This window comes from Cyprinodon variegatus, unplaced genomic scaffold (genome assembly GCF_000732505.1).
Source record: "Cyprinodon variegatus isolate N-32 unplaced genomic scaffold, C_variegatus-1.0 Scaffold160, whole genome shotgun sequence".
NCBI classification, from domain to species: Eukaryota; Metazoa; Chordata; class Actinopteri; order Cyprinodontiformes; family Cyprinodontidae; genus Cyprinodon; species Cyprinodon variegatus.
In genome coordinates, this window is record NW_015150613.1 from 134452 (window position 1) to 146088 (window position 11637).

Sequence of the window (11637 nt, forward strand, 5' to 3'; positions counted from 1 at the left end):
ATATATATAGATATATATATACACACACAAATATATGTATATAAAATTATATAGATTTATTTATATATATATAGCTATAGTAAAAAGCTATATATATATATAGCTTTTAATGTAATTATTATTAGATTTTTTTATATATATATATATATATATATATATATATATATATATATATATATATATATATATATATATATATATATATATATATATATATCAACCAATATTTAAATAATTCCTAAAGTTCTAGTTGATCATACATCTGGAAATGGAAAGGGACAGGGATACACAGCACATGTTTGAGAACTTGCTGAAAGGAAAGCTATTCATGGCCAGATTTATGTAAAACAGCCAAAATAAAATGTTTTTCCTTTATGTTATTTACCTAATGTGAAGCAGAGACCATGCCTCACATAATGCTACAGGGAAACTTTTATCAGCAGTTGCAGGAACTGGGTGGCTGGGAAGACAAATGGAGGTAAATACCAGCTGATTCCAGAGAACAAGCTGGTTGTTCAGGCTTAATAAATCTGTGACAAAAATTGATGTTCATAAATACTTTCCATTCAATGTGATACAACTTTAGCAATTGTGAAAAACAGAGCAAAAATGAGCAAAAATGAAATGTCCCTCTAAAGCTATAAAAAACAACTTTTCTTTTAGTCTTTGTTTACATCTTTGAGTGCTCATATGTGATGTATCAAATAACATGATTACATTTTCTAAGTCAATTTTCCATTCTGATAGAATCAGAACATTGTTTTGTACTTTTAATGTAAAATGTTGAACTCAATTATCCTCAAAAACACAACTGAAAAAGGATAGTTTTTGAGTTTTAGTTATACGGTTCAAAACAAAGGGGATGCAGATAATTCTAAGACTTATAAAACATAAAACAAGGAAAATGAAACAAAAGAACCAAAAGATGTACAAACCAGACCAAAAAAAAAAAAAAATCAAATTTAACAATAAACCACAAACATACAAAAACGTATCTGTTTCCTTTAGAAATTTATTCAGTGTTTTGGATACAGGACAGTAGATTTTATTAAAACACAAAATACCAGAAATGCTCAAACAGCAATAATATTTTCCATTGTGATTCTATCCAATCTTTTTTATAAACAAGACAGAACATAAATAAACTCAGTATAGATTTATTACATTTATACTCACACATAGCTTATCTTTAAGGTTAGTAGAGTCGACATGTGAAACAGACAATGCTACATGGACACCGTACCAAAGATATTCTGCATAAAGTACATATAATCCTCACATAGTGCCTCTTCTATATGACTAAACTGTGAGCATGAAGCAAAGGAACATTTCCAGGAAACGTTTTAAATCCACAGTGACGCTTGCCAGCTGTGTTTTAGCTATAAACATAGTTTCTAAGAATACAATACAGTTCAATTCAAGTGTTATAGGTGTTGATGCATGCACTAAAGCGACAACATAGAAATAGAATATTCAGTTGAAGAGCCATTTGATTTGGTTTGGCTTCAGTGTATTCAGCAGTGCAAAGTTTACACAGAACAAGAAGAGGCGTCAGGACTGGAGGGGAGGGAAAAAGAGGCAGACATATTTGGAATACATTTTGCATACAGCTCTTTTAAACATAAATTTACAATATAAATAGGAAGGAAAATTGCAAAATAAAGAAAGCTGGAAGCTAACAGGTTTTAACTTAGAGAATGCATTAAAAGATGAACATACATAGTTTAGTATTTCATGCAACTGGTTCTATAGTTGAGGTAGAGGCTGACGGTCAGACAGGTTTATGATTTAAGGCATGTCAGCTTATCTGTCATGACTAAAGTGATGTTTCAGGATTTTCCAGGGGTAGATGCACTAAATAATAACACATTATTAATTTAACTCAAGCTAATTATTGAAAACATTTATAGATCCTCATTAAAGAGATGTTGGTTTCTCCCATTAAGCTGCAGCACATGACCGGTTTATCACTTTAGTCTCATAGTTCAGAGTCTGGGCTTCACCTCTCTAGTGATTTTAACAGAGTTAACTTCATTATTTCAATGCAATGCTCTAAACTCCACATCACATATGTTTAATAAATGCATCTTTTGTTTGTTAGGATCCAAATGTTTCAGAGCTGCAAAATAACTTGACCATAAATAGGATAACTAGAGGTTCCTCCTTTGTTTTCTGTAGATTACCGGTAGTTGAATCAAACTGGAGACAAGTAAAAAATGGATGAATGTCTTAAATATATATAAATATAAATCACATGTCCAAATTTCTATTTGTTTTTTTCATTTCTGTTGCTCAACCACAAACATTTAGTAAATAAATCCTATTCCAAGTCATTTGTAGGGTTTTCGCCATAATTATGTTTTAAACAATATTAGAAAATATTCAACACTGTAATACCATAAATTAAAGAAAAATGTAACAAATTAAAGGTATTAAAACTATTTTTTATCAAGATGAGTAACTTACTTTTTCTCACTCTCAAAATCACTGAATCAATGTTCAATAACAGTGCAAAAAATTGAAATATAAATAACTCCGACATAAAACTATTTGATAACATTTTAAGGTTGTCTTGGGTATTATTTAATAATCTGCAAATAATCCAGGAATCTAAAATTAACAATATATAGCTAAAATATGCAAAAAAACCGCATCTTTAATTAAAAATATCACTTCTAATTATTGTTCTATCCAAAAACAGCTTTTGATTATTGATTCTTTTTTAAGTACCAATGTTTTTGACAATGTTTCATTTTTTCTGTTTGATTTTTGAAACGAGAAATGAATTCCCTGAACTATTCTTTATACTTCTTTATTAATAGTTTTGAACAAATAATGTCTACATTAAAGGACAACATTAAGGTAATGTTCCTGATTAATACAGAATTTCTCATCAAACATTTTGTAGCTGGAAAAATCTTGCAGAAGATGTATTTGCATCGTTTAAAGTCTGATTGAAATTGCAGCAGGTTTGGTGAACCTGGAGGAACTTATCCTGCTCTTAAAACCAAACAAATAAAGAACAAAAAGCAATCAGATCACAAATGATTATAGACTGACTTGAACATTTCTGTTCAACTTTCAGAAAAACCTAAATGAGTAAATAAATAATTCTGACCATCAGAGAAAAGATAAAAAAAAAAAACCTGTTGAAATTGAGAAGAGGATGTTTTCATGTTAGTATGAGACGTCCATGCTAAGATGCACTTAAGGTTTGGCAGCAAGGCAGTAGACAGGGAGGGGGGCAGTGTTAGAGGTAAACACACACAGGCCTGGTTTAAGCACATAGGGGGGACCGAAAAACAAGCAAGTGGCAGAAAATGAAAGAAAGAAAAGAATCTTAAAAAAACAAACTTTAATGAGCTACATTTGTTGAGTATTTCTTCATCACAAAGATCGATTAATCAGAAAAGAGCCATAAAATCTGCAGTTAGATTAAATCTATCATGATAAAAGTGTTTAACTGAAGAGAGAAAAAAATTGCATATTAAGATGGTAAACATATAAAAAGACGTGCTGTAAACATAACCCTCTGAAAATAAAGCAGTAAAACAGCCCTGTGAAAAAGTCTGAGCTACCCTTTATTTCTATAAGTTCCATTTATGAGCAAACAGACCTTAGAACCGTCTTTATCAACCTTCAGAAGGTTCTTCTTTGGATTTCTGCAGTTTCCTTTGACTCTTTTCAGTCTAATAAAAACATTTACAGATTAATCATTCTCCTTTGACCAATGAATCATCCACAAAAATAAAAACTAAAGGTTTAAAAGCTTTAAACTCTTCTAGAAATGACTAAAAAAGTTATTTTTAGTGCTGCAAACACCTGAACAGACCACTAAAGTGTCTGGATTCTGTAATCTAACAAAGTAAAGGGTAGTTACAGACTTTAACACAGTGAAGGAAGTTTGCACCATTTGCCACTTAAACCATAAACATCAGCTATAAATGTGATGCCAGTAGTTTAATCATTTATCTCAGATAAAGCTCGACATCATTAACCATAATATGGAGGGGAAATAAGGTTCCTAAAAGATCAACATGATAAACCAGGAGGGATGGAGCTACAGAGGATCAGAGCAGGGGATCAAGACAGATGCAGACAGACAGAAATCGGATCTGTAAGCAAGGTCATCGGTTTGATTCCCTTCAGCCGGTCCGAGAGGTAACCTGGATGATGAAGAAGAAAGGAAAATATGGGAACAGCTTATAAGTTAGTTCTTCATGGATGGAGGGCAGCTTATGGTTGAATGAATCACCTGAGAGATGTTGACTCCGGTCAGTTTCTCCACTGCTGCAGGGAGGCGAGTCATGATTTCCAGAACCTCTCCAGACAGCTTGGCTGCTCCTACATCTCCTCCACTGGACACCATGGTCACTTTGTTGGCCTCACACAGAGGCCTGCTGATCTCTTCTGCCATCTGGTGGAGAACAGATGTCATAACATCTTAAAACTGAAAATCATCAGAGGTTCTAAACTATATTTCTAATTTCCATGGAACTAAAAAACAAAAAAACAAAAAATAAACTTTCCAATATCAATTAAACAGGAGTATTACAGCAGTCCAAAAAGCATTAAAGGGGAACGCCGTTTTTTTTTTACATTTGGCCCTTGATTTTACGTTATTCCATCAGGTTCTACTCACCCATATGAGTTTTGTGTCATTTGGAGCTGTTCTGAAGATATTCCGTTAAGTTATATCTAAGTAAGATCTTCCTATGGGCAACGACTTGAAGGCACAAACTAAACTGTTCATAATTTATTCTTTATGGTACGCCAGCATTCAGAACATGTAGGCGAATCACTGTCCCCCAGACATCTGCGGTTATATTTTTTATATCTTTTAAAAACGAAGTGGCGCATGTATGACATCATCAGCGCCCCGGCTACCGTTCATTCATCCTGTCCGTTGAACTGCTGCTAGTTTTCCTCACATGCCTGGAAGATGTCTACACTGGAATAATGATCTAGAAATAAGTAAAAATGTCTTAAATTAGGTGTATTTACTCCTCATTTGAGTAGGTAAATAAGATAGTGTGCCAATTGAATGAGATCTTTTACTCTTAAAATAAGACAATTCGAAAATATGCCCTTGAAATAAGACAATGCAGCTGTGTTTTCTTATTTTAAATCTAAATTTTCTTGTTCCATTGGCAAAATGTCTCTTTTACCTCCTCAATTCAAGAACAAATGCACTTATTTTAAGAAATGATGACTTATTTAGATTTAGATTTTTTCCAGTATAGTGCTGCTACCACAGATGATCTCGCTCTCCAAATGGAACTGAACGATTCAGATTAGCTCGCCGAATGAATAGAAGGGGTAAAGCGTAGTCGCCTGTGGCCCGGGCTTCCTGTTACGACTCCAGTGCGCAAGCGTGGATGACGTCATACACACGCCGCTTTGTTTTTAAAAGATATAAATATAAAAAATATAACCGCAGATGTCTGAGGGACAGTGATTCACCTACATGTTCTGAATGCTGGCGTACCATAAAGAATAAATTATAAACAGTTTAGTTTGTGCCTTCAAGTCGTTGCCCATAGAAAGACGTTACCTGGATATAACCTAACGGAATATCTCCAGAACGGCTCCAAATGACACAAAACTCATATGGGTGAGTAGAACATGGTGTAATAACGTAAAATCAAGGGGCCAATGTAAACAAAAAAAAACGGCGTTCCCCTTTAAGCTCCTATTTATATTGTTCTAGAATAGATTAGTAGAGAAAATCCCTTTTTTTTCCCACAATGGGGAAATTCTGGTGTTTACAGCAGCAAGAGATTATAGAAAAAACTGTCACACAAACGTGGACCTTAAAAAATGTATAAGAATAACTACTAGTACTAGTGAAGAGTTAAAAGATAACCAATAAAATACAGTACTTCAAAGTGTTTTAACAATATAAAACTGAAATTTAGCTCTTTATAGCTTAAATATGCCTTACCATAATCATTTAGTCACAAAAGCAAAATGATCTAGCTTTATTTCTATAAAGCATCTTTAGAAACCACGTGTTGATATGTGACCTGAAGTAACCCTGAGTCTGGAAATCACTGGTTTAATAAAACGAAAAAGACAAAGTAAGAATAACTGGGTAGAGCTACATCAGCTATTCCAGATGTTTCAAATTAAAATGAGTTTAAAGATGTTTAGTAGAAATGTGTGTTTCACCAGAGGCAGTTTCTCCAGCAGCATGTCCACCATGGCTCCATCTTTATACTGGCTGAAGGCCTCGGCCTTCTTCGCCATCTGCTCCGCCTCGGCACGACCCTTCGCCTCGACAGCGAACGCCTCAGCCTCACCTTTAACCTGAACAGGTAAACAAGAAATAGAAACTTACCGACACAGAATTTAACAGAAAAACACCTGGATCTGGAAGAACGGATCAATAATGGACAAAACTTGAGTTTAATGAAAGAAAATCCCACAATTGAGAGGAAAACATCGGGCTGTTCTGAAAGGGCCTCTATGAGCCCTGACCTAAATCCTATTGAGCATCTTTAGAAGGAGCTGAAACCGACCATCTAGAAGAGACACATGGATCAGTTTGCTCATGAAGAGTGAACCAGAATACCCTCTGAGAGGAGCAGACGTCTAATTGACGGTTACAGGAATCATTTGATTGCAGTCATTGCCTCAAAAGGTTGTGCAACTAAATATTAAGTCAAGGGTACCATTATTTTCTAAGAATCTGCCTTCTGTTGCTGGATGTCAGCGAGTGATGATCAGTGACTCACCCTTATGGACTCAGCTTCAGCCTCTGCCTCCATGATCATCTTCATACTGGAGACAAAAAAAAAGCATAAATGGTCAAAGCGGCAAGTTCAGAGAACCTGCATTACTCCCAGTCAGAGGAAACCAGTTTATGGCCCATAAACAAGTCAATGTGTGAGATCTATCAAATAATAATAATAAAAAACCTTTTGACAGATTTGATACAAAAAAAAATCAGTAGGGAATTACTTTCCAATCTTAAAAACAAACACTGAATTTTTTTTTGTTCCTGTTATTACAGTGAAGTTTGGTGCATAAAATGCAATATTTTTAAAGCTTCACATGTGTCTGGTTTCCTGTTAAAGCCACCATCTCTGATAAAAACCTGACTTTAAAGTCCGTTTCTCTCCAGCAGGTTCTGTTAGAATAAAGCTGCTGCTCACCGCTGAGCCTCGGCCAGCTTCTCCAGGCGGTACCGCTCAGCCTCTGCAGGTTTCTTCACCTTGGCCTCCAGCTCCTTCTCCCTGCGGATGATTTCCTGCTCCTGCAGCATGATCTGCTGCGTCCGCTCCACCACCTGGACCTGCATCGTCTCCTCCTCGATGCGTTGCTTCGTCTTCGCAACCTGGAGCAAAGAAAAGAAGGAAATCAACATGCATTCATATGTAATATGTAATAAACTCCATTTTAAAGTGCTGCAGATCTCCTTCACACCTGAAGCTGATACGCCATCTCTGACTCGGCCTTCTTGGTGTTCACTTCCATGTCGTAGGTCGCCTTCTTCAGCTCGTAGTCCCGCTGGGCCTTCGCCATGTCGATCTCGTTCTTGTACTGAGCTGAGATCTTTACCTGCATAGCGTGAGCCTCCTGCAGGGGAGATGGGAAAGATCAACAGAATGTCAAGAAACAAGCCGACCAGAAGGCAGAGAACATCCATCATATCTTCCATCATAATAACTCTGAGCAGTAAGGATGAAGCTGCAGGCGTGCAGTGATCTCACCCTGATCACTGCGTCTCTCTTGTTCTGAGCTTCTCCAATGCGAGCGTCCTTCTGCACCTGAGCGGTTCGAGCTTTTCCCAGCGAGTGCAGATAATCCTGTGGATCCCAAATGTTTAGATGCAGATTTCCTCTGATTAATTTTCAATATTTGGTCAAAAGGAAACAAAAGTTTGAAACCTGATCATCGTGGACATCCTTAAGGGTGTAGCTGACCACGCTGATCCCCATGTTGAGCAGATCAGAGGACGCCACCTTAAAAACCTGCTCTGAGAACTTCTTCCTGTCCTTGTAGATCTCCTATATTAGGTCAAGTTATTGTTATCTTAGCAGCAGAGGTGTTAAGTAAAAAATTAATTGTAAGATGAGGAACAGGTTGCTTTACCTCCACAGTCAGGTGGGCGATGATTGCCCGCTGGTGTCCTTCCAGCGTCTCCAGGGCGATCTGAGCGATTTCAGCCTCAGACTTCCCCATGAACATCTGACAGGCTGCAGCCAGCATCTGCTTGTTCTGGCCTTGGATCTTCATCTGCAGGAAAAAGTTGGACATTTATTAAAACAGGAAGTGGATTGATAAACAGAAAATAAGCTAACAGTGACTTTTATCCTCCTAAAGATGCAGATTTTGAAACAGCAATTGTTTTTCTATCCTAACTTCCATTAACTACTTTAAAAGATATTACAAAACTTAATATTGGGTCATTTTTAGAAACAAACCCCTCTACTAGATGTAAACATATTTAACTGATTGCTCCAACGACTGATAAAAAACACCTACACTGGAAAAATGACCTAGAAATAAGTAAAAATTTCTTAAAATAAGTGTATTTACCCTTGATTCGAATACGTAAATGAGATAGTTTGCCAATGGAATGAGCATTTTACTCTTAAAATAAGATATTTCGATAATATGCACTTGAAATAAGACAAAGCAATTGTTTATTCTTATTTTAAATCTAAATTGTCTTGTACCATTGGCAAAATGTCTCTTTTAGCTCCTCAATTCAAGAACAAATGCACTTATTGTAAGAAAAAATGACTTATCTAGATTTGGATTTTTTCCAGTGTATAAGAAGGTTTAAAGCTGTTTTTTCCTCCTAAACCAACCTACTGTGCTACATTGCGCCGTCTGAAACCCCCTGACTGACCTGAGCGATCCCAGTTACAGAGATGGGCACCCCGTGGCGGGTGTAGACCTTATCGCTCTTCACATTCAGAGTCAGAGTGTTCAGAGAAATCCTGGAGGAGCAGACAGAGGAAACACTGATAGAGTGGAAGTGGCTCTAATGGATGATGTTACTGTGGTTCATTTCCGCTTCCTTTCTGCCATTGGTGCTAACAGGCACTCAGCAGATGGGGATAGAAACCAGCTGCCACACAGATAATTAAAATTATCTTTATGATTACAGTATGGAATAAAACTGAATGATAAATAAAATGGGACAAAATGTGAAATATAGACCTCCAGACCCCTGTGGGATCTGTTCCAACCATCATTTTAAAGGAGGAAATACAGGGTTGATAATAACAGTTCAAATAAAGATGGATGTTTTTATAATTACATAAATACAGATTGATCCTATACAAGGCAGGTCTACCACTTCTAATAAAGAATCAGTCAATTTTTTATCTTTAAAATCTGTTAATTTCAGAAGTTGTTGAATTTTGTGCTTCATTCAAACTCTGTACTGTTTACATCCTTTCTGTTTGAATTGTTTTAGCAAAGACCAGTGATGTTTAATATGAGTTTAAGACACGTTAACATGAGGAATTTTAACAAAGCTGAGTTTATTTCTACCTCTGTATCTTCTGAATGCAGGGGATGACAAACACTCGGCCTCCGGGGATCATCACCGGAGGAGAACGGCAGAAACCTGAGAGGAAACAGAATTATAAATCATATAAAAATATACACAGATATTAGGTTATTTATGAACAGATTCATCCTAAACCACAAGTTTTATCACCTTTCTGGTTCTCTTATATTAATCTTTGAATAAAAAAAGGAGCCAATAAAACCACTTTAAGTCAAATATGTAAAATAATCAGATTTATCCCACAGGAAGGAAAAGAGCTGCGGTTCTGTTAGAGGTAATAAATATTCATGCAGACATAGATAGAGGTGTTACCTGACACCACCATGGCTTCATTGGGACCACAAGTGTAGAACATGTTTGTTGATCCTTTTTCTGACTAAAAAAGAAACATATTCAAACATAAATAATTAAAAATAATCCAAATTAACTGGTTATCTTTAGACATGTCAAAGAAAAAGCTGTTGGAATAACATTAACTGCGATAATCATTGGTTTTAGTCTATATTTTAGCACTAAAGGCTTCAGAAATGATTAATAGATGATGCTTTCTGAGCAGCATCTCTAAGGGAGGAGCTCTGATGGGAAACAGAACAGACACACTGGGAGGAAATCTAATTTACGCAAAGGTTGCGGACAAAGACCAGAAATAAGTGCAAAGAAAAAACATTTTTCCTCACTTTACAGCCACAGATTGTAAAAAAAGAATAAACGTTGACATAATAACCAATTTCTTAGCAGCTAACGCGTTATTTATCCACCAACTCCATCTATTTTCTTCCATTGATTTCTGTAGAACCGATAAATGATGCAAATGTGGATAAAAACCTACCGCTGGTGGAAATAAATGATGTTACTTCGGTAGAGAAGAATCGAATCGGTCAGCAGGGATCAATTGTTTGGTTAAATGTGAAATATATTATTGGAACCTAATGTTTACTAGAGATGATGGAGTAAAGCTGCAGCTCAGCGTCCGAAGAGCAACCAGCCAACTGCGCGCGCGCCATCCAGTGGCACGGTGGGGTACTGCAGCCTAACAGCTTGTCTCATAAAACAGCACAAGTTAATTTGTTTTCCTTAAATCTGTTTTTCTTTAAACAGGAAAAAGTATTTACTTTATTTAGCTTTCGAAATATGTAAAAAAAAATTAAAGTAAAAATAAAAAGTTCATTTAATAACAGTAAAGTTACTAATTCAGAACAAGACATTTCCCAACATAACAGAGAAACAATAAAGAGAACAAATACATTGATATTTTTAAATTGGACAATAAGTAAAAAGAGCCTGATTGTTTAAAGTTAAAAGTTTTCTTTTTTAAATAAATTGTACAATTATTTAGTATAATATTAAAAACTATACCTCTCAGTGTTGTTTTTCTTCCATTTCCTTGTGATATAGAGCTACTGCTGTGCAGTCAGAAGCTCACTTCTGTACCAGTTTCTCATTAGTTTTGGATGCAACAAATAAAACCCTAATTACTAAAAAATTAGGTATAGATGATACTTAAATATTCCTCCTATCTATAAAAAAAACAACAAAAAACTATTCTGTTTTTATGTAATCCATATCTTATATATTTGTAACTGACATCTTCTCACCAGTTTTTGTTATTTGTCTATTAATGATATATTTTCTGTAATGCTGAAAGATACATTCGCCAAGATTGGTGTTGCTGAAAGGAAGTAAAGGCTATGTGGAGAAGCTGTATGTTTTAGAAATATTTTTTATTTAACCCTAGTCCTTTTGTATATGTTTATTTTTTGTTTTAAATTGTGCCAACAGATTGAATTTGTTTGAAAATGTAATGCAATAAACTAAAATAAATTCGTTATTCCTCCCAGACTTACAATTATAAAGTAAAGAGACAAAAAGACAAGGCAAATGCAATCATAAGGATAACAGCGAAAATAAAGGGCAGTTATTATCAATGCATTTTACTTTGAAAACAACACCAAACTCAGTACAAGACATGATCCTGACATCTTTAGAAAAACTCAAAGTTAAAGAACGGCAGAGTGTTTTTGGTCAAAGTAGGTCAGTTCACCAGATCCATTGCAAGACAGTCTGTTAAAAAAAATTCTTCCTTCTTACAGCAACCAACAATTACAAAT

At 35.4% G+C, this 11637-nt stretch overlaps 1 protein-coding gene across 1 annotated transcript; it reads right to left on the minus strand.

Moving 5' to 3' along the window:
* Positions 1 to 2872: 2872 nt before the first annotated feature.
* On the minus strand, positions 2873 to 10509 carry LOC107086736 (flotillin-1). Its single transcript, XM_015377864.1, has 13 exons — positions 10359 to 10509; positions 9842 to 9905; positions 9511 to 9586; positions 8861 to 8951; positions 8098 to 8241; positions 7893 to 8012; positions 7716 to 7811; positions 7429 to 7581; positions 7158 to 7339; positions 6738 to 6783; positions 6172 to 6309; positions 4256 to 4417; positions 2873 to 4166 (listed from the first exon to the last, which is right to left on the minus strand). The coding sequence occupies exons 2-13, from the start codon at positions 9882 to 9884 to the stop codon at positions 4146 to 4148; spliced, it is 1272 nt and encodes a 423-aa protein (XP_015233350.1). The 5' UTR covers positions 9885 to 9905; positions 10359 to 10509; the 3' UTR covers positions 2873 to 4145.
* Positions 10510 to 11637: the final 1128 nt, after the last annotated feature.